We start from the raw sequence: 27,216 nt of genomic DNA on the forward strand, positions 1-27,216 counted from the left end.
TCCATCCCTTTTTATTCCAATCCGTTGAAAAATTACTTATGAAAGTAATTTATTCATGTCATTTAAATTATCGCTTTATTTTTCCAACAATTTAATTGTATTGAACTAGTTTTATATTTTTTTTTATCTTAGTTCATCCACTCATATGTTTTAGTACATAATATATCCTTTTTACCCATCTTCTTACCTTTACTTATTTCTCAACACTTTTTATTTTATCATATTTTACCCTACTATTCATTCAATCATTTGAAAAAAAAAGTTCCATTGATTAATTTTTATCTTCATTGATTTTTAATCAATTCGTTTACCTATCATTTTGGTCATATTTCTAACTTACCTTGCCATTATCCTCTCTCATTTTTCTGTTTTTTTTTTTTAATTCTGCAGAATTCAAACTAATATTTTTCATTATTTTCAATCATTCGTTGTTCCATAGTTCTGATTATTCTTTTAACCTAAGCTGTCCCTTCTCTTTTATTCATGTTTGTCCATCGCTTTACTCATTCATCTAATCTAGGCTTTATTTCTATCCATTTTTATCCAGGCAAGAGAAGTTGCTTGGGAGAATCTCTGGCCAGAATGGAGCTAAGCATCTTCACAGCAGCTCTGCTACAGAACTTCACTTTCTCGCCACCAGAGGGACAGGAAATTGACACCAACCCACAAGCTCTACCTATGGCACAACTTGCAAAGAATCAGGACTTTATTATATCTAACCGAGACAGGAACTGATTGGCTGAATTGATTTAGAGAGGATGGACTGAATTTTTGGGGGTTGGGATTCCAATGTAGAAATAATTTTTCCTCCTTAATTAGAATTATTTTGGGGAATTTTTGATAAATTGTTCATGTTTGCATTTCTTGCTTATATGTATATATACAATATATATATATATATATATATATATATATATATATATATATATATATATATATATATATATATATATATATATATATATGTATGTATACAGTATATATATATAAATTATACTTTATGCTCATACATACAGTACTGTATATACAATCTTTTTTACTGGTTTAGCAATTACTATGATTTAAGCAGCAGAGTTATTTATATACAGTAAGATAGTACAATCTTGTACTAATATAGATTTCCTATTCTACATATCACATTTCATATTGCATACCTCTTAAATTTACACAAATCAGTTACAAATGTCTGATGTAGATAGTACTCAGGATCTAGAGAAGTCCTCTGAATTATGGTAGTGCTAACTACCTAGGAAAGGAAATGTATGAAGAAATTGTATATAATCTGCAGATAACTTTTATATGATTAAATGGAAGATAATGAACGAGTTTTATTTCATAAAACTATCAGTAAGTGTTTATCTCTCTCGAGAAAACATTGATTATCTTTTTTGTTTTCAATATAACTCTATTCATCGATTCGGAAGCTAAAAGTGAATGGATAAGTCGGCATTGTCATAATCATTCATATTAATTGTTAATGGAAAATAGTAAAATGTTACAAAAGCTTGTTACTACAGGATTTGAAGAATGTACAGTTAAATCAATCTAAAATGTCAAGGTCAAATAATGTTTCAAATGCAATCCAAACTTGCATTTGTAAATTACATTTATATCAAAGATTATTATTATTATTATTATTATTATTATTATTATTATTATTATTATTATTAGCTAAGCTAGAACCCTAATAAAAAAATAGTATGGTATAACCCCAAGGGCTTCAACAGGGAAAGCAGCCGAGTGAGGAAATGAAATAGAGAAATAACGAATAAACTATACTGTATAGGAAAAATAATAAAAAACTGTAAATTGTTCAAAGAAAACTTGCTTTCATTCAATCTGTGTTTTCTCTTAAGAATATGAAATTTCTCCCTCCCGCGAACAAATTCTGAAATTCTAAAATATTCCTACACAATGTTCTTCCAACTACTCGTCAGGGCATCCTCACCATTTAGTAGCCAAATAAGAATTGGATTGTGTAGGGTTTTTTTTTCTGCATAAGGCTAGTGCTGCCTCACCCTGAACTAAAATCTAACCCCCCCCCCCCCAGTATTACGGACAAGATGGAACTGTCTGGGAAGATATGAATGTAAAGGATGGTCAGAATTATAAAAAATCTTATGCAACATGCATAATGAGCTAATTGAGTGACGGTGCCAGAGATTAATATTTAGATCAGGAATAAGAAATTTAATAGACTGCAAGTTCCTGTCCAACTGAGACCTGGTTCAGAAAGCAGTTGAAAATAGAATTCATCAAAAGGTTGACTTTTGTCTAGTGATCACCAGTAATGAATTTACAGAGAAATGATAGATCAAGTGGGTTATATATTGAGTACCATTGAGTGAATACAATGACCAATTTTTCCAAGTGCTTCGATAATGTAGATTTGACAATAAACAAACAATATTCTGTGTAAAATTCTGAATTCCTTGGAATGTATATGATAAAATGACTGTGAAGGTCATGTAAAGTGTAGGTTTCCCTTGTATTACAGGACTGGAAAAGCTGTCCTTACAGTGAAGAAATCAATGGGACGCTTAAAAGCTATGATGGTAAAAATTTGAAGAGACAAAGTCTTCACAAAAGTGCACATGAACAAGTGATATAAAGTAATATGTATTTGTTTCCTGTAAGTTTTTTTTTTCTATCATCCTCCTGTTCGGAATAAATTCTTACTAGTTTAGTTTACTAAAGCACACTTGCAGGTCACTTTCAGGCAATAACCCTTACTGGTATAAGCAGAGTTTATTTAAACTAACCAGCCATAGCAGATGCTATAAAAGTCTATAAAACATCTTTTGACCAAGTTAGTGTGAACTAAAACTTCTGAAATATATGAACAAAAGACAAAAATAGAAGATCGAAATAGCAGAGGATTCCATCAAAACTGTGTAGGATGTATATATATATATATATATATATATATATATATATATATATATATATATATATATATATATATATATATATATATATATATATATATATATAATGTGTGTGTGCTGAGGAATGAGGAAAAAAATTATACTAAGTGGTCTAATTCAACAAAGAATACGAATATTGACATATGCATTACCTAATCTCAGTGAGATGACCCATTAACTAAAATGATATGCAAAAACTAAGATTTTTTTTTTTAAAGATATACATATTAAAATATCCTTCGCGTAACATGGGTAAAAAAATAATATAAAAAAGCTGTAAACTGAAGCTGAAGCTAGCAAATGCATAATGTTGGTTAAAACAAACTCTAAAATTGTATACTGATAATGAGTGGGCTTTTTATCAATTAGTCTTGACAGACAAGGCATTATCATTGTAAGCTACTGTTTTGTATATTCTTATTATGTGTTTATTCTTTGTGAGTGTTGTTTTCAGTATAGAGTTAATGGTTCCCTCCAAAAATTATATTCTAGGCCTACATAAATAAAATTATCGTATTAGAATAGCTTCTGAAGAGAGCCTATATGATATTGATTATGCCGATGAAAAAAGTGTAAACTGCAATTCGATGCAGACAATGGGCATTTTTACCTTGTTGCTCCAATGAACATGCTCTCTCTCTCTCTCTCTCTCTCTCTCTCTCTCTCTCTCTCTCTCTCTCTCTCTCTCTCTCTCTCTCTCTCTCTCTCTCTTCAAAAATGGCTTAACTAAATTAAAGAAACAATACTACAGCGCTAACCACTAGACGCCCCACAGAAACATACGTTACGCTTGACAATCCGGTTGTAAAGTATTAGTTTGTTTACAGTGGTTTAATCTTCGGCCCTTCGACAACAGTTCCATAACTTCCATTCCAGTTACCAGTACCATTACACTCCTATATCATCATGGATGAATCCCCAGAACCTACGATGATTCTGAGAACTGTCAATGATTTCAGGAATTTCGTATCTAGTGGGACTAAAGCTAGAGAATCCATGTACAAAACTGGAAGCTCGCGACTACGTTTGAATTTCTCCGATATCAAGAGCGACTCTTCTATGGATGAGTCAAAATTGTCCGCCGGGCAGCAGTCAGCGCGAAAGAGGCCCTTAGATGCTCTTACTGGATTAGGTAAGGAATGGGTAAAAGAAGGTATTCTGGTAAAGCTGAACAGAAAAATGGGTATTCTGGTAATTTGGTAAAGCTGTCTAGGGTGGCCACCCGGTAAAATATATTTGTGAGACGTAGCCTATACCATAGGGGAGCCTCTGCCGTTTATGGGGACAGCCCTTTGACCGGCCGAAAATCGAGGTAAAAAAGTCCGAAATCGGCTCTTTTTTACGGGAATGATTTGTTAAATAATGTAGATTGACGGGACAGTATTAAATTGTAAAACTGAATGTTTCTTGAAATCGAGTAAAAAAAAGTCCAAAATCTGCTCTTTTTACGGGAATGATTACATGACGTGTCCTTAAAAACTACAAACTTAACGAAGGGGTAAATATGTAGATTGACGGGACAGTATTAAATTGTAAAACCAGTATTAGATTGTAAAACCGAAGGTTTCTTAGACTGGGATGACACGGGCTCTATCTATCGGGAAAGTTGGAAACTAAGTAGGAAAATCTGCTCTTTTTCGCGGGAATGATCACGGAATGAAATATTAAATTCACTGGTTTTGTGAATGCTTGTCCCAACAATCTACATACTAGGAACCCTCTGGTCATGGATGTCGGAAATGTGCGAGAAAAATGGACAACTAACCCAAAATTCCCCTCCTAACCTGACCTACAAGCCATATCCTTACCTTCCTCGTGAACTAAACGGGGGGGCTGACGCCCCCCTGCGACCCCCCAAACACTGTTGCTAACATACAAACCCCACAAACCAAACCTAACCAATCCTAGTAGTTCCCAGGTCACTACCCCTACCCGGGGGCAAGCCCCCGGACCCCCTTCGTAAGTTTCTCTCCTACAGAAAAGAAGCTTTGGGCAGCACTCAAAATTATATCTTATCCACATGATCATATTATAGGTTACTCAGGCTTACCTTAAATTTCGTAGTCGCTTAAACCAAAATCCTCCGGTTCTTGGTCCTTCACTCAAAGAATGATTTATGCCGCATTGTGAACTTTCGGCGACACTTGCGGTTCCTACACCTCCAGAAATAATTGGATTTTTCATTGCCCACATTGCAGCCATCACGCATGAGGGCCACATCACCTGTTTTACACTTTTTACATGTACCTCTAAAGTCCCCTAAGAGGCCTTCTCGAAATAAATAGTGAAAGAATTCGGGGGTAACACGAGTGAAATCACGTAGATGTATATATCTGAGGGTCTTAATTGCATCAATCTGATCAATACGGGAGATAAACTCGAAAATATCATTCACAGAGAAACTATACGGAACAGGTCTATCCATCACGGCGGTTAGAGTTGGAAAGGGTCGGCTGTAGGTCAATCTCGGGTCATGGGGGGGATTAAAAATTTGAAATCACGCGGCCCACGAAAGGGTTAGTTCGGTTGCTTTGTTTGACACTGGCTTTATCTGACGAAATATCTTAACTAGATGCTGGATAACCTAACCTTTGTTTGTATATAAAACAAAATAGTATTCGGCATAATTTTGGGACGATTTCGAAAGAAATAACAATCTTAACAAGAGATTAAAATGAAAATTGTTGGAATTAGCGAAAACATACGTACGAACATCGAAAACTGTTCATGCTTGCGCGACCAGCTGATATGCGAATCGAGCGCCGCCAAACGGGTGTTATTATAATCAGGCAGGAAACAATGATTGCGGGAAATTTTACGACCGAGTAAGTTGGCCGTGGCTTCAGCGTACAACGCATTGTAACGGCCTTTTTCTAACATAACATTTCATGATAAATATCCCAGCAGTATCAAATGTCACTAAAAATGACGTGTCCTTGTAAACTACAGACTTAACTAAGGGGTAAATATGTAGATTGACGGGACAGTATTAATTTGTAAAACCGAACGTTTCTTAGACTGGGATGACACGGGCTCTGTCTATCGGGAAAGTTGGAAACTAAGCAGGAGCTACCCGTGACTTGCGTACGGACCATGATGAACTTAGAAAATATTGCCGTGGTAAAGGTAAATTGTGTTATTAGTCAAAACGATAAATTAACATCATATTATGGTATGTTAGAAAATTGTAAAGAACATCAACCCCATAATGAAATACGATTTGGCTAGTAATAAGAAAGATATCCCTGTCCCCATAAACGGCAGACACCCCACATTTCGAACAGAATAGCTAATATTTTGTATTTGTTTACAAGATTACACTCTCCTTTTACTCTCGAATGGGGTGTATGTATGTTAGCGGCCACATGTATTATGTCTAAATTAAGAATACGGCAGTGTAAGGGGGTTTGCAGGAGGCCAATTAGCCCCCCCCCCCCCTTTGTTAGGTAAGTAGGTAAGGACACGGCTTGTAGGTTAGGTTAGGGGGGAAGTTTAGGTTAATTTATGTCTATTTTTAATGAGTGCGTGAGGAACTAGCCGCTGATATGCAAAGGTTCCGTTATAGTTACGGACGGAACAACATTTTGAACAGAAAATAGGTAATATTTTGTATTTGTTTACAAGATCTTGCTCTGATTTTACTATCAAATTATGCAGTCCTGCAGTTCTCCTCTTCTTGCACATTAATTAGGAGGTTCTTTAAATGGTGAGAAAGCAAAAAATGGCAAGATGGGATGGGCTATAAAAAATCTAGCTTTGTTTCCTCACCAAATGACCTTGAACTTACAATGTCAGCATAGTCAACCTAACCGAGTATGTGATACCAGCATACATAAACAGAAGTTCATGATGCCTGCATACATTTGATATACTGTATATTCAAAATATATTCTAAATGAAAAATTGAGTAATTACCCAAAAGTGTCCATGAAATGTACAATTCACAAATAGTGACACTTTTGAGTAATTGATATATATTTTGAATATACAGTACAGTATATCAAATGTATGCTGACATCACGAACGTCTGTTTATGTACGCTGGCATCACAAACTTCTGTTTGGTTGACTATGTTGACGGTATCAGTTCCAGGTTGTTTAGTGAGGGAACCAAGATAGTTGCCATTTTTTGCTTTCCCAACATTTAAAAAACCTCCTAATTATTGTACAAGAAGAGGAGAGCTGCAGAAATGCATAATTTGGGAGTAAATGGAGAGCGTGGTCTTGTAAACAAATAACTAATATTTTGGTAGGGTCCCACTCAGCGCCATTACCGCTTGTGAGTACATAGGAGCTTGATGTTTTTCTTTTTTCGCGAGTGAACGGCGGAGCAAAAATCATTAGACTATCGAAATGTTACCCAAATCTGAGGGATTTTGCTCCGCCATCTGCTCACTTGCATTCCCCAGCTCGCCTGGGCGCCCGCGCTTGCCTGCGCACCAGCATTCTCCGGCTTGCCTGTTCACCAGCGTTCTCCGGCTCGCCAGCACTCGCCGGTGCGCCCACGCTCATCTGCGCACCAGCGCTTGCCTGCTAGCCAGCATTCTTTAGCTCACCAGCGCTCTCCTGCGCACAAGCGCTCGCCAACGCTCCAGCACTCTCCTGCACACTTGCGTGTGAGGCAAGAAGAACGAAAGGGAAAACTTTTTGACAGGTCTCGCAAATGCATTACAGTGCGCCTGCCGGGAAAAGAGGGAAGAGGCTTCACAGAAAAGTTCAGGATCCTGAAGATTCCATCTTCGAAGGTGGACGCACCGTATCAACCATCGGCCGAGTCTCCTCACTGGGAACCCTTGGTCCCTTTCTCTTCAGGAGGTTTTTCTGACAGTACCACTGTCAGCAAACACGATCTGGGCATTGCGAACTGCCTATCATTAGCTAGCCAATCTCTAATTGCCAGCTCGCCTATCACTAGCTTGCTGACTGCCGTTTACTAGCTTGCCGACTGCAGTTTAGTAGTCACTAATTTACGTATCATCTTTGGCATAACCCTAGAAAGCAAGTTAGAATGATTGCTATCTGGTAGATATCTTGTCAGATGCATATAAAGCTCAAAACAGCAATCTTTCTTTTCAGATGTGATTTGCTTAGAAGTATCTCCACCATTCTCTCAGACAAGTGGGAGGATGGATAGAATGTATTCAACCCCATTTTTTATTATTATTATTGTTATTATTATTATTATTATTATTTGCTAAGCTACAACCCTAGTTGGAAAAGCAAGATGCTATAAGCCCAGGGGCCCCAACAGGGAAAATAGTCCAGTGAGGAAAGGAAACAAAGAAGAATAAACTATTTTAAGAACAGTTACATTTAAATATTTCCTATATAAACTATGAAAACTTTAACAAAACAAGAGGAAGAGAAACTAGATAGAATACTGTAGTGTGCCCGAGTGTACCCTCAAGCAAGAGAACTCTAACCCAAGACAGTGGAAGATCATGGTACAGAGGCTATGGCACTACCTAAGGCTAAAGAACAATGGTTTGATTTTGGAGTTTCCTTCTCCTAGAAGAGCTGCTTACCATAGCTAAAGAGTCTCTTCTACCCTTACCAAGAGGGAAGTAGCCACTGATCAATTACAGTGCCGTAGTTAACCCCTTGGGTGAAAAAGAATTTTTTGGTAATCTCAGTGTTGTAAGGTGTATGAGGATAGAGGAGAATCTGTAAAGAATAGGTCAGACTATTCGGTGTATGCTCAGGCAAAGTGAAAGTGAACCGTAACTAGAGTGAAGGATCCAATGCAGTACTGTCTGGCCAGTCAAACGACCACATAACTCTCTAGCGGTAGTATCTCAACAGGTGGTTAGTGCCCTGGGCAACCTACTACCTTATGTGTCGTATACATTCTGACAACATACCCTATACAAAGATATAGGTTCTCCTGTGACTGATAACCATTTACCCCTGGTATGGACCTAACCTAATGCCTGTAACCTCTCCATTCTCAGAAAGTCAGGAGATGGATAGGTGTCATCTCTTTTGCTCCTATACCGGACCAGGAGGGCAAGGCTTACCCACCATCTGTAGGTAGTTATAACTACCTGGTTAAATTTTTTAAGGGTTGTTCCAGCTTCGCTGAAGTCATACTCCTATGAAAGGGCTCAAGTTTTTATAGTTATGAAAATTATAATTAACTTTAAAAAAATTTATTTTTGTTGCCTGTTCTTTGCATGTAAGAAAATAAGTTTATCCCTGTTTTACAATAAGTATATATTTTTAGGGGCTTGTTATTTGAATGTTATAATACTTTTGTCTGTTTATGTGACTTTTACTGCTTCGTGTATTTACTTTACCCTCAACCTTCTTGCTAAACTTATTCATCATTTTATAAAGATCTTGTTAATATTTTATCTTGATCACCTTTAGTAGAATGATTTTATTATTTTGACTTTCAGATGTGGCAAAAAGGTTCAGAGAGAAAGACACAGAGTTGGCTGAAGCCAAGTCTACAATAATGGTGCTCGAAGGACGCTTACACAACATAGACACCTGTAACAAGAGGGCAAGGCTTGGAACTGAAACAGAGATAGATAATCTTAAAAGAAAACTCTTAAGAGACAAAGAATTGGTATGTACTTTGTTATTTGTCCATTTTACACAAATTTATTTAGGTTATAGAGGTTGTGCCTCGTACGTTAGAAGATCCAAAGTCAAGAGACATAGAGTCACACCTCCTCATGCTAAGTTTTTACTGCACTTGGTTCCAGTGCTTGTGACTTAGCTTGAAAAATAGCTTATTTTAAGTACTGTACTGTACAGCACATATGTATACAGTACTGTATATGTACGTATGGTTTAAGCTGTAGTGTTTGATAATACAGCACATGGTACATTCCTATCATAGTGCTATAACCCTTCATCTTCCTTTATTTTCTGAATTTTTTTTTTTTTATTAACCCTTTTACCCCCAAAGGATGTACTGGTACGTTTCACAAAACTCACCCCTTTACCCCCATGGACGTACTGGTACGTTCTTGCAAAAAAACTGCTATTTAAAATTTTTTTTGCATATTTTTGATAATATTTTGAGAAACTTCAGACATTTTCCAAGAGAATGAGATCAACCTGACCTCTCTATGACAAAAATTAATGCTGTTGGAGCAATTTAAAAAAGAATATACTGCAAAATGTGCTTGAAAAAAAATAACCCCTGGGGGTTAAGGCTTGGAAATTTACAAATAGCCTGGGGGTAAAAGGGTTAATGATGACCTCTAGATACTTCCTCTAAAATTGCCATGATACTATTGATGCCAAAATTAATCGCTTGAATATCTATTAATACTTCGCTGTTTTTCAGATTGATGATCTACAACATAAGATCAAACAGTTGCAGGCTTCTCAGAGAGAGGCGCAGGAAGAGGCACGGAAAGCTAAGATACAGTGCAACATGTCCTCGTACGAGTCAGAGACAAAGGTTGTAAATATGCAACGGGAATATATCGAGCAAAATAATAGGCTTACTGAGGTATGTTTATGGATTATTTGGTCACTGCTGGTGAATAATAAGTTATTTCTTTCATGTTTTTAATTTGAACTCAGGAAGATGGTAACAAGGTATGTTTTTTTTTTTTGGAAATTATTGTTTTCTTTATCCTACCAGGAGTATTATATGTGCAGAATAGGTTTGGTGTCTATATTTAAATGAATTTTATTATTAAACAGTATTATGACATTTGATCTCAGGAAATCAATTCTTGAAGTTATATAATTTCCAATGCCATTAAGTCCAAAGTTAGCAAAGCAAAGGAAGCGTAGCTCTGTGAAATTTGCCTTTTAAGAGTTAGCTAAATGCTCAGGAAATTTGGTAGTAGATTGTGTCTTGTAACAAGCTGTTGGAGGACTACTGTAGGTCTTATAATGCCAAATCAACCTGTGTATATTTATATAACATACTGAGTAGAACCTTGTTTCTGTATTACTGTACATTTGCATTATTTAAAACTTTGGGATGGCACCAGTTCATACATTTCCTCACAAACCAATTACTTTAACAAATCTTTGTAAAAGAAAAAGATTAAGTGGCTCAGGTAGATTAATGCATGGCCTTATGGTACTTTGGTTTCTGGGTGTACACGGGCTCATTATTTGTGTATACCAACTAATCAACAATCTCCAGAGGTTCTCAGTGATGGTGAGAGTATACTCTGTTATTTTTTAATATTTCAGTGAATCTTTCTAATACTCATAGGCTATTTGCTTCAGGCACAAGCACAGTGAAAAGAAAATGTGGAAATAAATGTGCATGAGTTTAATAAACTAGGTGACATTGGTTAACTTCTCTGATAGAATTTATTCAAAATTTTCTTCTCACTCTGCTTTGCTGTCGTGGTATCTAGGCTTCTTTCGTTTGTTTTAACAATTGTTTGGAATGAATAAGATCCTCATTAGATTCTAGTACAGTGAGATTTCATGCATGTCAACATAATCCTGGCCTTATGGTATAAGATATGATCTTCACTTGAATATGAGTAATATAGAGGCTAAATATTCTATGATTTGCAGGGTGAATGTGAGATAGAATTTCGGAGAATGAGAAGTTCTCTCTTATCTAGATAAAGTTAGGGGGAAGAAGGATGAAGAGCTTTAAAAAGTTATGCACCGGTATATCAGGGTATAGTAGCTTTTCTAGTGATCAATGTTCTTCCCACTTCCCTTTTTGTTTTCCTATCCCAAATAGTCTCCAATTTCCTCTCTACTTTCTACACTGACACTCTCCAAGTTCCCTAGGGTTGATCTAATATTTAATAAGACATTTAATAGGTTTAGATATTAGGAGTTTAACTAGTACCATTCATTCCACAACCCTTCACAGTTCTCTTATTTTACGGTTCTTTTCTAGTGGTTTTGTACTGGTTGACTGGTCTTTTGTATGTCAAAGCCTCAAGCCTATGCTGATGCTTTTGGGGATCATACATAAGGGGTTGTGGTAGCCTGTTGGAAGTGCCTTTGATTCAATAGTATCAAAGTGTTGGGAGTTCTAGTCTAGTTCAAAGCTCAATATTTTTTTTTTTCATTATTTTGGGATCTCATATGATGTCAATAAGATTTTTTTATCTTCATATATACTGTATTTACTTTTCAGTTTATAATGTTTATGTATGTATTGGTTATTTTATTATATTTGAATTACTTTATCATATTAAATTTTCTAGTTAGATATTTACAAAATATTCATTTGAATTATTGTTAATAATACAATGTTATTGAATAATTGATTATTTATAGTTTATTTCATACATATTTTTCATTGTATAGTCTCTCTACATTTGCACAAAAGAAAGATGTCCATTTCCTGTTCCATGGAGTAATATATTTAATATTAGTACTGTAGACAGTTCTAGGTTTGTCAGGTCTTTTAAGGCATGCTTCTCACGAAAGATCAATCCCAAGAAGCCAGAGAAATCTCTGAAAGTGGTCGCTGCCGCCTCAGTATTCCTGAAACATTTGAGCTGCAAGGTGCTTATGTAGATTTTCAACTTTCTTTGGTGTTTGGCAAGTGCTCAAACTCTGTTATTAAGCCTTCTCTAGCCACTCATTGAATTCCATTAATAAAGAGCCTTCCTGCTTCTATGTTCCTGAGTTGTACCAGAAAGAGTCCTTTTATTGTTAAATTGTATTCCTTTTCAATTGAAGCATAAACTCTCTGAGCAAAATCTCTACGCTGAGTAAAGTTATTCTAAGTCAAATCTGATCTATTACACTTCCAAAGAGGATAGGCCTCCTGTTTTTCCAAATAAGTACGTCTACAATCATCATTGAATCAGGATTTGTCTTTCACTTGGTATCTAAGCACATGAGAAGGGTTAATCATAACAATTGTGTTGACTGGATTCTCATTCAAAGGAACAGCAGGATGAACACTATTATACAATTATGACCAATTGAAGCCCAAAAGATCACTCAAAATGCCATTCCAGTTTGCTTGAGATTTTATATAAATATTACCCAAGTATAATACGTCAGGGACAGGCTGCTCAGTCTTCACTACTATTGAAATCAAGGCATGATCAGATGTCCCAATTGATGAACCCACCAGGGGAGTAGGTGTATACGAGGTCCAAGCAGTTACCAGACATGTGAATAGTTTCATGTATGATTTGCTCACAGCTTGATTCAGAAGCAAAGTCCAAAGCTCATAAACCATTGTGATACTTAGGAGAAACAGAACTTAACCACTTCCTACAGTGAGCATTGAAATCACCAACAAAAATAGAAGAGGCCTTTCTATCATCTTCTTGTATCATATCCATAATGGTAAGAAGACAATCAAAGATAGAATCATCCATGTCTGGATTCTGGTAGATCAAGCACTATTATTATGTTGACAAGTAGTAAGGTGTTCCACTCTGTAATATTTTTAGGCTTATCATTGTAACTTTTCAGAAGATTGTAGCACGACTAGTTTTAGATAGGGGTAATGCTAAATGATTTAAGTTGTATATTTGTTAAATCATTTCATTCTTTTTATGGGAATTATACATGTTAAGATATTTTATGAGGGTTGCCTGTTGATGATGGGCTAGGTAAAGGCTGTAAGTAGGTTAACAAACATGTTATCAAAGGTTGATTGTGGAAACCTGTGTAGCATCTACATTTTTATCAGTTATAGAACTTGTGTACAGTACAAGGCATATTTTGGCTGGCAATCCTTAGTTGTTGGGTTTATGGTTTATTTGTAATTAGCTGTAATAGGCTTTAAGTAAAGGAGTTTATTATAAATATGTTAAATAAAGCAATAGATTTTAAAACTTTTACTGCATTATGTACGGTATATACTTTGTTTCAAGGAATTTGGTTAGGATATCAATGCCTGTTTAAATAGATACAGTATTTGGTGTTTTGAAACTGTTTATAAATTTACTTACACTTTAATTATTCTTTCAGGAAGTTTCATTGTTGCGGCAGAGAGTTCAGGACCTGGAAACAGAAGATGAAGAGAAGACCCTTGAGGTATGTATGAATAGTTTTCCATTTTCCATTTCATCATTGAATGTTAGAAGACAAAGATTTACTCTACAATGTTGATGTAGTTAAAAATATACTGTTCTAGTGGTATGTATTATTTGTGAGTGTATGTTAAGTATTGAAGCAATTCAAAGCATGTTTGTTCCGTAACTGACATACAAACCTTAGCTATTTAATAGGGGTCATTACTTTCGGCATAGCTGAAAAGACGAGCCATTAGAATTTTAACGAGGGTTTACTACCCCACCGCTAGTTAGCGGGGGGGGTAGGGAGGGTAGCTTGCTTACCCCCTCCCCCTCACACACGCCTGTGCTTGAGCTCACTTTGCTCTCGGCTCAGGTGGTAGTCGGACGTGTCCGCTCTCACCCTCGCCTCTCTGACAGCCATTAATGTCTTTTTGCTTTCTCTCCTACAGGTTTGAGTGTGAAGTTGGCCTCTGGGAACATGCGCAAATGTCTTGGATTACCCGACCGCCCTTGTGGTACATTTATGTCGGCGGTCCTTACTGTAGGGCCCAACAGTGTGATAGTAGTAATAAGTGTGGTGAGTGTAGGGAGTGGTCTACCTCCCAGTGGGAGAGGTTCTCTCGGCGACGGAAGAAGTCCAGGCGGGATATTTCTCCTTCGAAGATTTCTTTGAAAGGAGAAAATCCCAAGGACTCTTCTTCCGTTGCCCAAACCTCCACCGAAGCTCCCACTCGATCGGTTTCTTTCGAGAGACCGTCGAGTGGTAGCGTAGACCGTGGTTCTGTTTCCCGATCTCGGGGTTCGAGAGATGGCGTGACGACTGTTTGGTACCTCTAACAGTGAGGCATCTATTGACTGAATGCCCTAATTATAATAACTTGGGGAATAGATATTTGTTAGAAGCTCGAGGTGAGGGTGGCAGGTTCATCCTTGCCAAGATTCTTGGACATGATGTGTCCTACTATGCAAGTGGCATTTTTAGATTTGTTTCAGAAGTGGGTCTTTTGAAAACTATCTAACTTTTATTATGACTTATTAACTTTTATGGTTTTAATTGAATATTCTTTAATTTTTTATATATATAAACTAAATGATATTGGCGTCAATGACCCTAGATGTCAGGATGCCTGAAAACCTTAAATCAATCAATCAATCAATCAATCGAGAGATGGCGTTGCCTACCCTAGCGAGGCAGCTCCACCTCTTCCTCCGGGGGAGGATTTAAATGTTAATGTAACTGATTTATTCCAGCTTTGGTCTTCCTTGGGGCACGAGGGTTCGCCCTCCAAGGAAGCCTTGTTTGACCTCATCCAGTTGGGTGCAGCTGTCAAGCAGTCGCCGACTTTGGCAGAGGTTGATCCTCTGTCTATTGTTGATGTTGTGGTGTCAGAGGTATCCAATGCGGTATCTCCTAATTGCAACTTCTCAACCCGCAGTAGCTGAAGGCTTAGTTTCTCCCGTTCCTGCTCAACCTATGAGGGAGGAACTAAGTCCAATAGTCTCTCCTGCCGGTGATTCTCTCCCTCGGGGGAGTTCACTCACAGAGACTCCTCTTTGGAGGACTGCTGAAGGTCAGCTAGCTGACCCAACAGCCCCCAGAGGGCACATACGTCGTAAGGCTCGCCTTCCTCTTCGCCGGAGAGGCCTTCCTTCACCTTATAAGTCAGTGAGGAGGCGCCTCTTAGGTTCATCGTCATCGTTGCAGTCCGCCGCAGAGGAGCCTCGCCATCGATCTCCAACTGTTCCTGTTACGACCCTGGACCTCTCTGCGGATCGTTCGCGATCCCCTTTGGTGGAAGGTCGTCCTTACAAAGGGCACGCCAACCTTCCACCCGTCAGACCTGCTGACCTGCCGTCGCCGTTCCTGGCTGCTGATGCGCTTTATGTGCCAACCAAACCTGTTTTTAAGAAACAGGCGCCGGTCCCTTCAGGGCAACAAGGGCATACGCGCCAATTAGCAGCGCACACGTCCCTTACGCACCATGCCAAGCATGCGCGCCAACGTTCTCCTGACCTCATTGAGGCTTCGGAGATAGCGCGTCAGCGCTCTCCTGTTGCTGATATAGCGCACCAGCGCTCACCTGCGCACCAGCGCTCACCTGGTGCAGATCTTCCTGTTAAAGCATTCCAGCGCTCACCTGCTCGCCACTGCGCGCCCTCAACCTACTGCGCCTCATGCGCGGCAGCATTCACCAACGTGCCAACGCTCTCCTGTGCGCCAACGATCTCCTGCGCGCCCACGGTCTTCGGATTTGGGTGCTGTAGGGAAGTTTAGAACTTCCCCTACTCGCCAGTGCGCCATCTCTCGCCAGCGTGCAATCGCGCACAGTCACCTACACGCGCCCATCTCTCACAACAGTTATGCATCGCCAGCCTGATTTGCGCCCACAAGGGGCGCGCCAACGCACGCGGGTTCCAGCTGCGCGCCTGTGCGCAAAAGCTATCTCTCCTGCGCGCGCTCCCAACGACATCTTCTAGAGCGCACGATCTCTCGCCCGCAGGGGCTCTTCATTCTGATCCTGCGCGCCCGCGCGAACATTCACCCTCGCGCGCGCAATCTGCTAACTGTGCACGCCCCTACGCGCCATCACTCGCCCGCGCGCCCTCGCACCCTCGCAATCGCCCTCGCGTGCGCACGTCAGCAGTCTCCCGCGCGCGACCCAGGTATCCTCCATCGCGCGATCGTCAATATCCTCCCGCGCGCGAGGCTGCAGGACAACGCGCTTGCCGGTAGGGGGGAAGGTTCCAGAAAGGTCCAGGGACATTTTTTCTTTGCAGGCGAACCCCCCTATGGAAACTCCTCCCAGGGATCGGTCGATCCCTGTCCCTCCAGAGGGAGTGTGTGACAGCGCAGCCGTCAGCCAGCAGCCTTGGTTTGGGGCACTAATCAGAGCGGTCACGTAGGCTTTCAAGCCTGTTCTCTCCAAATTGGGCCAAAAATCCTTGGCTGCATCTACTACCCAGAAGAGAAAAAGAGGAGTTTCAGATGCGGTAACTTCTCCGAGGACTAAGCTGTCTCCTCGTAAGCTTTCGAGGCAGCCCCCCCCCCCCCCCCCAGACCTTTTTCCCCTCCCCTTCGGACGAGGATTACCCGTCCTCAGGGAAGTCACGTGAGGTGAGACGTTCCCCCATCGCACCAATGAGGGAAACCCCACCTCGCGCTGAAAATTCTTCTCGGGTAGGGGTGGAGAAGAGCCTACCTCCGTCGTTGTTGGAGTCCTGCATCCCTCCCAGGAGGGAGTCGAAGGACTCCAAGACAGTATGGAAGTCCTCGTCAAAACTTAGACCGGAGCCAGCCAGTCACTCGGAGAACGTCTGCGAGTCTCCCCAGGAAGAGCCTTTGGGGACAGGAGACTTCGCTGCTAGTCCTTCCGGAGGAGAGCTGCAGGAGTCAAAATATGTATTTTGGCAGGTTCTGACCCTTATGAGGACTCTCAATGGGTTTGCCGACCCAGAGATTCCTCCTCGAGAGGGCAAAGACACGGTCTTGGACCGAGTATTTGGGACTCAAAAACCCTCTAAGGCCAGTGCAGCTTTGCCCTGGTCTCAGGGGGTTAAGAGTACCAGGGACAAGATCGCTGTCCAGCTCTCTGAGCTTGCCTCCTCCGGTCGATCCAGTGCCAGCGACAAGCTTCTCCCACCTCCTCGTGTACAGCAGAGGAGGTACTTTGAAATCTTAGAGGAGCATTGTTTAGCTCTTCCCCTTCACCATTCTTTGGAAGAGCTTACCAGGGGAGTCCCTCTTGAGAGACTCTCCAACCGGCAGGTCTCATTCTCGGCGACTGAGATCCTTAATCAGGAGAGGGTTGCGAAGTGTGCCATGCAGGCCACTTCGTGGCTGGATATCTGGTTAGGGACCTTAGGTATCCTGATACGTTCGGAGGATCTATCCAAAGAACGTACCAGGAAAGCTATGGAGACCTTTTTACTCTCAGGCACTCGCACGATCAAGTTTCTGGCCCACCAAGTCTCGAACTTGTGGGCAAACACCATCCTGAAACGTCGAGATGCGGTGTCTGAGAGGTTCCACCAGAAGGTCCCTAGCACCGAGATAAGCAGGCTCAGACATTCTTCCGTGATGGGAACGAACCTGTTTGAGCCTAAGGACATGGAGCATGCTGCTGAGAGGTGGAGGAAGTCTCACCAACACTCCCTCCTACATAGGGCTTTGACATCCAAGCCCTATAAGCCTCCAGCACCCCAGCAGCCCCGTCCTACCAAGACCATGAAACCGACAACGGCAGCGAAGACAGTGGTGTCTAAGCCCTAGGTAAGAAGCCCTCCAGGGGAGGGAAGAATCCTAGAGGGAGCAGCCGAGGCCGCAAACGCTAGGATTGGCAGTCCCTCTGCATGTCCACCAGTAGGGGGATGCCTTCAAAGTGCGCAGACAGGTGGCAGCAACTTGGGGCCGATTCCTGGACGATTTCCGTAATCAGTCAGGGATATCGCGTCCCGTTCACAAAATCTCAACCTCCCCTGACAACGAATCCAGTGTCATTGAGCTCCCTTGCCATGGGATCAGCAAGGGGACAGGCCCTTCAGGCAGAAGTCTAGACCCTGTTGAAGAAGGGCGCTCTCCAGGAGGTCCTCGTCGGGTCCCGAGGCTTCTTTAGTCTACTCTTTCTTGTAAAGAAGGCATCTGGAGGCTGGAGACCAGTCATCGACCTCTCGGCTCTGAACAAGTTTGTCAAGCAAACTCCGTTCAGCATGGAGACCGCAGACACGGTCAGATTTGCAGTGAGACCCCAAGACTTCATGTGTACACTGGATCTGAAGGACGCGTACTTCCAGATCCCAATCCATCCGTCTTCACGGAAGTTCTTAAGATTCAGCCTAGACAACAAGGAGTACCAGTTCAAGTTGCTGTGTTTCGGTCTCTCCACAGCACCACAGGTTTTCACCAGAGTGTTCACCCTAATATCGTCGTGGGCACACAGGATCGGCATCCGTCTCCTCCGTTATCTGGACGACTGGCTGATCCTAGTAGACTCGGAGTCATCCCTTCTTCAACACCGAGACAAACTTCTGAGACTTTGCCAGGATCTGGGGATCATGGTAAATCTTGAGAATTCCTCTCTGCTTCCCACTCAAAGACTAGTATACCTAGGCATGATTATAGACACCAATCTCCACAAAGCCTTCCCATCAGACGACAGGATAGCAAGGCTGAGGAAGGTCGCAAGCCCTTATCTCAGAAGAGAAGAGCTTCCAGCCCAATCGTGGTTAGGTCTCCTCGGTCACCCCTCATCTTTGGCTCGTCTAGTTCCCAACGGTCGCCTCAGGATGAGATCCCTCCAGTGGCGACTCAAGTCCCGGTGGAATCAAGGTTGCTATTCCCCGGACGTAATGATCCCTATGGGACCTGCGGAACGGACTGACTTCCAGTGTTGGGTGACAGATGAGAACCTACGAAGAGGAGTGGATCTTCTTGTCCTCCCCCCGGATTTGATGCTGTTTTTGGACGCCTCAAAGAAAGGGTGGGGGGCCCACATTGCTACACCACAGGACTTCAGACCTGTGTTCAGAATCAGAAAAGTGCCTCCATATAAATCTTCTAGATATAAAGGCCGTTTTCTTGGCCCTTCAGCAGTTCCAACAATACCTGGCGGGTCACTCTGTGGTGGTGATGAGCGACAACACCACAGTAGTGGCTTACATCACCAAGCAAGGAGGTACCTTTTCGAAGCAGCCATCCCATCTTGCAGTAGAGATACTGAGATGGACCGAAGTCCACTCGATTCCACTATCGGCACGCTTCATTCCAGGCAAGAGGAATGTGCTCGCCGACAATCTGAGCAGAGTGTCTCAGATAGTGAGTACCAAGTGGTCTTTGGATCATCTAGTAGCCAACAAAGTCCTGACTTTGTGGGGGGTCCCTGACTGTGGATCTGTTCGCGACAGCATTGAACTTCAAACTTCCGCTGTACTGCTCCCCAGTCCCGGATCCCAAGGCGCTCTGGCAAGATGCCCTACAACAACGGTGGGACAACATCGACGTGTACGCCTTTCCCCCGTTCTGTCTGATGAGGAGGGTGCTCAACAAGACCAGAATATCGGTCAATCTTTCAATGACCCTCATAGCTCCGCTATGGCGTCACGCGGAATGGTTTCCGGACCTTCTGCAACTCCTAACGGAACTTCCGAGAGAACTCCCTCCACGACACGATCTACTCAGACAACCACATGCCAACATCTTCCACAAAGCCGTAGCTTTGCTACGACTTCACGCCTGGAGACTATCCAGCTCTCCTTGCTGAGAGAGGATTTTCGCAACAAGTTGCGATTAGGATGTCTGGACATCTGCGAAAATCATCCGCATCTGTCTACCAGGCAAAGTGGTAAGTCTTCTGTGGTTGGTGTCGTGGAAGGGGTATCTCTCCACTCGATGCCACTATTCCAGCAATAGCGGAGTTCCTTGTGTATTTGCGGGAAGAAATGCGCCTTTCAGTCTCGGCGGTGAAAGGCTATCGCTCAGCCTTAAGTCTAGCCTTCAGGCTCAAAGGAATGGACATTTCTTCCTCGCTGGAACTTTCCCTACTCATACGAAGTTATGAACTTACCTGCCCTCAGTCAGAAGTGAGACCTCCTCCATGGAACGTGGTTCGAGTTCTCAGCTCTCTTAAGAGACCTCCTATGAACCATTCCGCCAGGCTTCAGATCGCCACCTGACTTGGAAGACGGTGTTCCTACTAGCTTTGGCATCGGCCAAGCGAGTCAGTGAACTTCATGGTCTCTCATATGACATCGCCCATTCAAAGGGATGGGGGGAGGTAACGTTCAAATTTGTCCCTGAGTTTAATGCTAAGACTCAGAATCTGGGGATGCCGGACCCTCGGTTCGACTCCTTCCAGATTTCGAGTTTTCGTTCTGTAACAGATGACCCAGACCATCTCCTACTGTGCCCAGTAAGGAGTCTGAGGCTATATCTCAAAAGAACGGCTACACTTTGTCCTCAAGTGCAAGCATTGTTTATTAGCACTGGGAGGACTAAGAGGAGGGTCACCAAGAATACCATCTCGGCATGGATTCGTAGGGTGATCCATCTGTCCCTGAATCCAGACCCTCCTCCGTCACGTCGCCCTAGAGCACATGATATCAGGGGCGTAGCTACGTCCCTGGCCTTCGAGAAGAATTTCTCAGTGACGCAGGTTCTTCAGGCTGGGGTGTGGAAGCGTCAGACAACCTTCACAGCCCACTACCTGCAAGACGTGACCCACAGGAGGCTCGATACGTTCTCTATCGGCCCTGTGGTGGGTGCACAACAGCTGGTTTAAAACCTCAGGCTCCTTAGTGGACAAGTAGCAGAAGGTTGAGGTCATTGTTACCCGGTCTTAGTCTGCATGAATGAAAAGGTTTGTCTGGCCCTTATTCTTTTCTTCATCTTCCCCTCTCTTGGGGAAAGCAGCATCCTGGGTTCTCTGCACAGCTGACCTCAAACCACTGCAGGTAAAGCATGTTTCCTTGTGTTCCTAGTATTAAGCTAATACTGTCACGTCCCCATACCCTGACAAGGTGGTATTGGGAGAGTCCTAGCCTAAAGTTTCCATCTAAAGAACTACAGGTCAACTTCCTAGGACGAGTCACACTTTATTATACCTTCACACACAGCTTGCGTAGGCCGCAGTCAAATAATGAGTCCCCGGGCAAAGCCAAAAACCAGTACTGGCTGGAACTTTCCACCCTTCTTAATGGGTGAGTCACCCCTATTAAATAGCATGGTTTGAATGTCAGTTACGGAACAAATGACAAATTCGTAAATAATTTGTATTTTTTCCTAACTATACAAACCTTAGCTATTTAATCAAACTTGCCCGCCAGCCCTATCCCCCTTGAAGTCCTACCTCCAAGCAAAGTGAGCTCAAGCACAGGTGTGTATGTGTAAGGGGGAGGGGGGGTAGCCAGCTACCCTCCCTACCCCCCCCCCCCCCCAACTAGCGGTGGGGTAGTAAACCCTCGTTAAAATTCTAATGGCTCGTCTTTTCAGCTACGCCGAAAGTAATAACCCCTATTAGATAGCTAAGGTTTGTATAGTTAGGAAAAATACAAATTATCTACAAATTTGTCATTTTTTCCATGGTTATATCATTGATTTGGGTGTTTTTAAGAGGGTGGGAATGGATAATTTTTATTTTTTTTTCTATTTTATATGGGAAAAATTGACTAAGAGATATGAGTGCATTGACATATGAGTTCGGTCCTGGAGCACATTATGCTCATATGTTAAGGTATTACACTGATTTGATCTGATCAAATGCCAAGAACAAAGTCATCTTGATGCACTATTCCAATACCTCATGGTCCATTTGAAACCCAGAGAAAAAAAATATGATTGCCTCCTACTTTGCCAGACAACGGAGTCATGAGAGTCATGTCCCTTAGGGAACAAAGACAGTGTGGTAATAGTGGAAGAAGGCACAAGCGATTCACTTCCATAATTAGTTACTGCTTAAGGCCTAGGCCCTTCAGGGATAACAATTCAGACCCATCATGCATCACACCTTTAGCAAGCACTGAGAAAGAATCTGGCAACCTACAGGTCCAGTCATCTACTCCAGTATGGGGAGCCATACAACCTCCCAGACGTGCTTGTTGATTTTGCTCATGATCTACCAAAACTCGCCCCTGAGAAGGTTTACGGACTTCTTCAGTTTGCTCTTACAAATAGAATACTGTAGAATTAAAGGACACGTAGCCTTGGATTCATTCCCTCCGTTTACCGCTCCCCTAAGTGTTCATGCAATTTTTCACACTTGTCTTTTGAGCACTTTCAATTGACAGTCGTCTGTGGACAGGTCTTGGCCATTGACCATTTTTCCCTCCTACAAGGGAATCACTTTATCAAGTGGAGACTGCATCTTTTCTTGATCTGAGGATTAAGGTACTGTACAGTATATCGAATAAGGTCTTGAGGAATCCCAGACAGTGGGTAGTATATCTTGCACTACCTAATATGACAGCTACCGGGGACTCCCGTCAAAAAACAATCATATCAACAGTGTAAGCATAACTGTTCCTGCACTGCCTTCCGGATTGAAAAAGACGATATCTTCAAAGACTTTCCCTGCAAACGAGAAGGCTAGTTCCACAAGGCCAGTTCCCCAGATATTGTTCCTATAGTCCCGGAAGTTTAACTGATTTACAACCAAAGCCCCCCTACCACAACAGAATACAGGGTAGTTTCTTGAGGAACTCCATTGTGAGTACTCCTCTGTTCTGAGAATCAACCATCCACAGATGTAGAGAAGGGATGAAGGGCTCGCCTGCATTTCCTCCCGTCTAGAGAATGTGATCAACAGAAAGATCACGCCTTCTTCTCAACCTACCAGGAATGTATGCAGTGCTAATATTCTGCTAGTTTACCAAAGGGTTTGATAAAGCACTAGGTAGTAATAATAGCCAATATCACTTTCATCCGGGGCCAAATTTACAAAGGGCCCTGTTCACAAACCTTCTCAAGCAGGTATACTCTTGTGAGTTGAAGATGGGATGCAGCTGCACATGATTCTTTCAGGCAAGAACACTGTTTGAGTAAACACAGTCAATCGACAGACTCCTGGTGGGTGTAGGGTTTAATGCTGTCCCTACATTATTAGCTGACTGAAATGCTGTAAGAAGATGAGCGTAAGGGAGTCTCCCAGTTGCAGACTGTCAGCGAAGTTTGAAGACTCCTTCCAATATCTTTGTGAATCCTAGACACTTAGGTCTCTCTGCCCTGCTTTTCTTGTTTCTCAAATTTCTCAACAGTTGGTGAAAAACATCAAGATTCATTAAGGGATGCAGATTGCTTCCTAGCAGCCGTAAGTTGAATGGTACCCAGATTAGCTGTTTGTCAGAGTATCTCCCCAATCTTCTGGGTAAAGATACCACTAAGATCAAAGTGTTCAACTTGGATTCAGACCTGGACTTCAAGAGAATTAAATAGATTCTTGGCGATACAGAGTAGTCACAATCTCTACCTCACGGGAGTTGAGGCTGCTTAGATCATATCCACTAGTCCTCAGGTCTTTTAGTTGGACCCTCTCTAACTTTGTTTAGCCCCAGTGAAAGCAAGTAGGAAAACTGCATATATTTTTCTGTTACTATCCATTCTGAAGATATAAGATCTCTTCTTGGTTTAGGAGTTCATGGCAAAGACCTAGAATCTAAGCTGCCAGGACTTCAGTCCTTCCTCTCCTCTTACAAAGGCTACTATCATGGTAAGAATGACTTACCTTCCTGTTCTTAAGGGGAGATGCCACGACTCTCCCTTCAGTACAGAAGGAATAATAGATCCTGACATGCTGTTTCATTGTGGGTTAATCAGAACAATCAGATATGCACTTTCCCAAGGGATCACCCTGGATGCAATCAATTGAAGCTAGATATCAGATCTACCTTAGCTTTCAGGTAGAACCTGTCAGTGGTACAAGTGCTAAAGGCCCAAGTCTAGAAGTGCTATATAACCTTTACATCCCACTGTCTATGGGAGTATACGCACAAGTATTTAGACATGTTTTAATTGTAGCTGTTCAGCAGGTTGTGTAGCTTACTTAGCTCCCTACATGGCTAGAAGCATCTTGTCTAAGATAAGGGTCGTGATGTTAGCCTATGATTGGGGTTGGATTTTCTTGCCGTTTTCTTTAACTTTGCCTCTCTTGGGGTGCAGCTGTTGTTCCGTTATTTGCTGGATCAAACGTTAATGCTGTTGAGTTTCCATACAAATCATCTGTGCCTTACAAAACAGATCAAAGTATCTTCCCCATCCTCCTCAAAAGGGGAGGATGGATAGAATATAGGATACATAATGCGTAATTGGCTATACTGTACTATACTGTGCATTGTGACATCAGGATATAAGTTCTTCCCTGACCATCTGTTTGCAGACAGAAACTTAGCCCAGCCCTTGAGAATCTATTCTGAAGTGTTGGGAGTAGGATTGAACCCTCCCACGCCTCTATCAAACTGAGTGTATTTACTTGGGGATTTTAAATCCCAGTGCGATTATAGGGACTTCTTCCCTCTCAAGGATTAGTCTTCTATTAAGTGATGAGGGTTTGTATTCTTGCTAGTTATGCAAACCTGAGTCCTTTAAGTTTCACTTCCTGCCTCAATCATCCCCACAATCCCTAGGTTATGGTCAAAGTGGCTACTCAGTGTACCACCCACTAGTAACAGCCGACATTTTTTTATAAACTTTAACAGTCGAAGTTCCAGTAGTCAAGCTGAAAGCATACTCCTATTAAAGGACTCAGGTTTGTAGTAAGTAAAATACAAAGTACTTTTAAAATATGTTATTTTATGTTTTCTCAGATGGAAAGCACCAGATCTCTCGTAGATGTACTAACACAACAACTAAATACAGCAGAAAGTAAGATAAAAGAACTATCTACAAGTCAGCTTCAACTTGAGACACTTCAGTTACAACTTGAACAGGCTAAAGCCAAAATTAAGGCAAGTGGAATTACTAGCTTAATTTTTTTTTACGTAATTTGCCCGTTTTAAGTCTAAGAAGTACCTATTTGTCATGCTAAACCTGTTGACCTCTTCAATACAGTATTATGTAGTAATTTATTTTCCTGATGCTTTTTTCTTAGGATCTTGAAATGCAGCGTAGCGAGTTCTCAGATATGGAGAAAAAAAGTGAGATTTTTCAGTCAACCGTGTCAAAATTGTATGACCTGGAAAAAGAAAATACCAGGTTGAAAGAAGAAAATAAATTTTTTAAGTAAGTATTTATATTTTCATTAAAGGTGATTGCCTTAGTGGTGTCAGATGTGTTTCCTACATGAATCCTCCTATTTTCTCAGCTGCTTTAGATTCTCAGGTGTAAGCATTTGGTTAAAGAAACTATGAGTGTTCTTTTTCTTCATTTATCTTTGACTACAACACTATTTTGACAAAAATATGTCTTTATCAAGCAATTACTGATTAACACGAGATTACAGTTTCTTATATATATGAGGTTCTACAAAAATTTATTGTTTTGAAATTATATTTATAGAAAATTAAGAAATTTAAAAGTTGAAAATCTTTAAATTTCAAAGATCCTTAGATTATAAAGATGATAATGGCTAATTATATACATATTCACACTATACAGTACTGTATATACATAGACCTGCACCACTACAGTGATTATCCCTATCACTTTCTGCTTGAGGTCACAAAGGGTGTGCCTCAAAAGCATTTTTATATTTCTATACTGTATGATACAGTAGGTCCTTGTGTTACAATTAAGATCTGTTCCTACAACGTGTTGTGAACTCAGTTTTTCGTAAATCGTAACACATCTAAATGCAGTACTATACATAAGCATAAGTCCCTCACCTATTCTAATTCAGTAGTAAAGTCATAATCTAGGATGTAAATACACTTTATAACATTGAAACTTAATTAGGTTAAAGAATACACATGGAGGACAAGAATATTGAATGTCAATGACCAAATAAAACTAACTAAAAGTAATGCAATTTTTTGGGGGAAACTGTTTTACCAATGAAATGTTGTAAGTAAAAAAATTTATAACCTAAGGACTTGCTATATTCAATTAATAAACTGCTGTATATTACTGTCTTTTTATATTTAGTTTATTGGTCTATTTTTATTTAGTCTTGTATGGTTTTAATGAGTTTTGGAGAAAAGGCTGTTTTTACCAAACTATTATGATATAATAATTTCTATGAAATAACATTTATTATAACTGTCAGGTAAACCACTGGCTGTGTGAAAAAATCTACCAGTTTTCTTCATGTACATTATCCAAATCCTGTCAGTGGATAAATTTCAAGTAAAACTGGAAAAAGCAAATTCATGTCAGTTGTAATCTAGTTTGTATTTATTCTTGTTGATTATCAACTAAATTTAGGCCAATTGAAAGGAAAAGTCGCCACAAAAAATTTATGAGGTAGACTAAATCGTATTTTTTTTGTTATTTCAGGGACACTGCTATAAACACAACACTTCTTGAAGAGAAATTAGTCAATGCCAAGCAGCAGATTATGCTTTTAGAGTCTCGTTGTGAGGATGTAGCACACTTCCAAGCAAAGGCTGACCTCTTTAAGGTATGTTGTTTGTAATAAAAGATGCCATTTACAAGTTTACCACAGTTTTCAGAGTCTGTCAGACCCCCTGTGATTTGCTTTATGCTATTCAGCTCCTTTAACTTGTATGCTCTAATTATCACCTTTTATTTAAAAGCAATTATATTTATTTACAGGCCTTGTAAAAGTTTTGAAATCTGATTCTATGGTCTAATTAAATCATTTATTCATATGAGACAGCAGTTTTTCTTTGAGGGTTCATACTGCATTAGGATAAATGCAAATACTCTACAATGCATATTAGATTTTAGTTTTTTATAATTTTTAAATATTTATC

At 40.9% G+C, this 27,216-nt stretch overlaps 2 protein-coding genes across 2 annotated transcripts in view; both read left to right on the forward strand.

The window, feature by feature from the left end:
- Nucleotides 1-1,631, forward strand: part of LOC137660294 (cytochrome P450 2L1-like) — a 52,556-nt gene extending 50,925 nt beyond the window's left edge. The window contains exon 6 of the mRNA XM_068395082.1: nucleotides 548-1,631. Coding sequence (XP_068251183.1) covers nucleotides 548-735 — 188 coding nt within the window. The 3' untranslated portion in view covers nucleotides 736-1,631. The remainder of the gene's footprint in view (nucleotides 1-547) is intronic.
- A 2,098-nt stretch (nucleotides 1,632-3,729) lies between these two features.
- The window catches only part of LOC137660295 (mitotic spindle assembly checkpoint protein MAD1-like), an 87,381-nt gene continuing 63,894 nt past the window's right edge, over nucleotides 3,730-27,216 (forward strand). The window contains exons 1-7 of the mRNA XM_068395083.1: nucleotides 3,730-4,059; nucleotides 9,325-9,497; nucleotides 10,227-10,394; nucleotides 13,814-13,879; nucleotides 25,150-25,290; nucleotides 25,434-25,564; nucleotides 26,777-26,900. Of these exons, the coding sequence (XP_068251184.1) occupies nucleotides 3,834-4,059; nucleotides 9,325-9,497; nucleotides 10,227-10,394; nucleotides 13,814-13,879; nucleotides 25,150-25,290; nucleotides 25,434-25,564; nucleotides 26,777-26,900 (1,029 nt within the window). The 5' untranslated portion in view covers nucleotides 3,730-3,833. The remainder of the gene's footprint in view (nucleotides 4,060-9,324; nucleotides 9,498-10,226; nucleotides 10,395-13,813; nucleotides 13,880-25,149; nucleotides 25,291-25,433; nucleotides 25,565-26,776; nucleotides 26,901-27,216) is intronic.

This window comes from Palaemon carinicauda, chromosome 20 (genome assembly GCF_036898095.1).
Source record: "Palaemon carinicauda isolate YSFRI2023 chromosome 20, ASM3689809v2, whole genome shotgun sequence".
Taxonomy (NCBI): domain Eukaryota; kingdom Metazoa; phylum Arthropoda; class Malacostraca; order Decapoda; family Palaemonidae; genus Palaemon; species Palaemon carinicauda.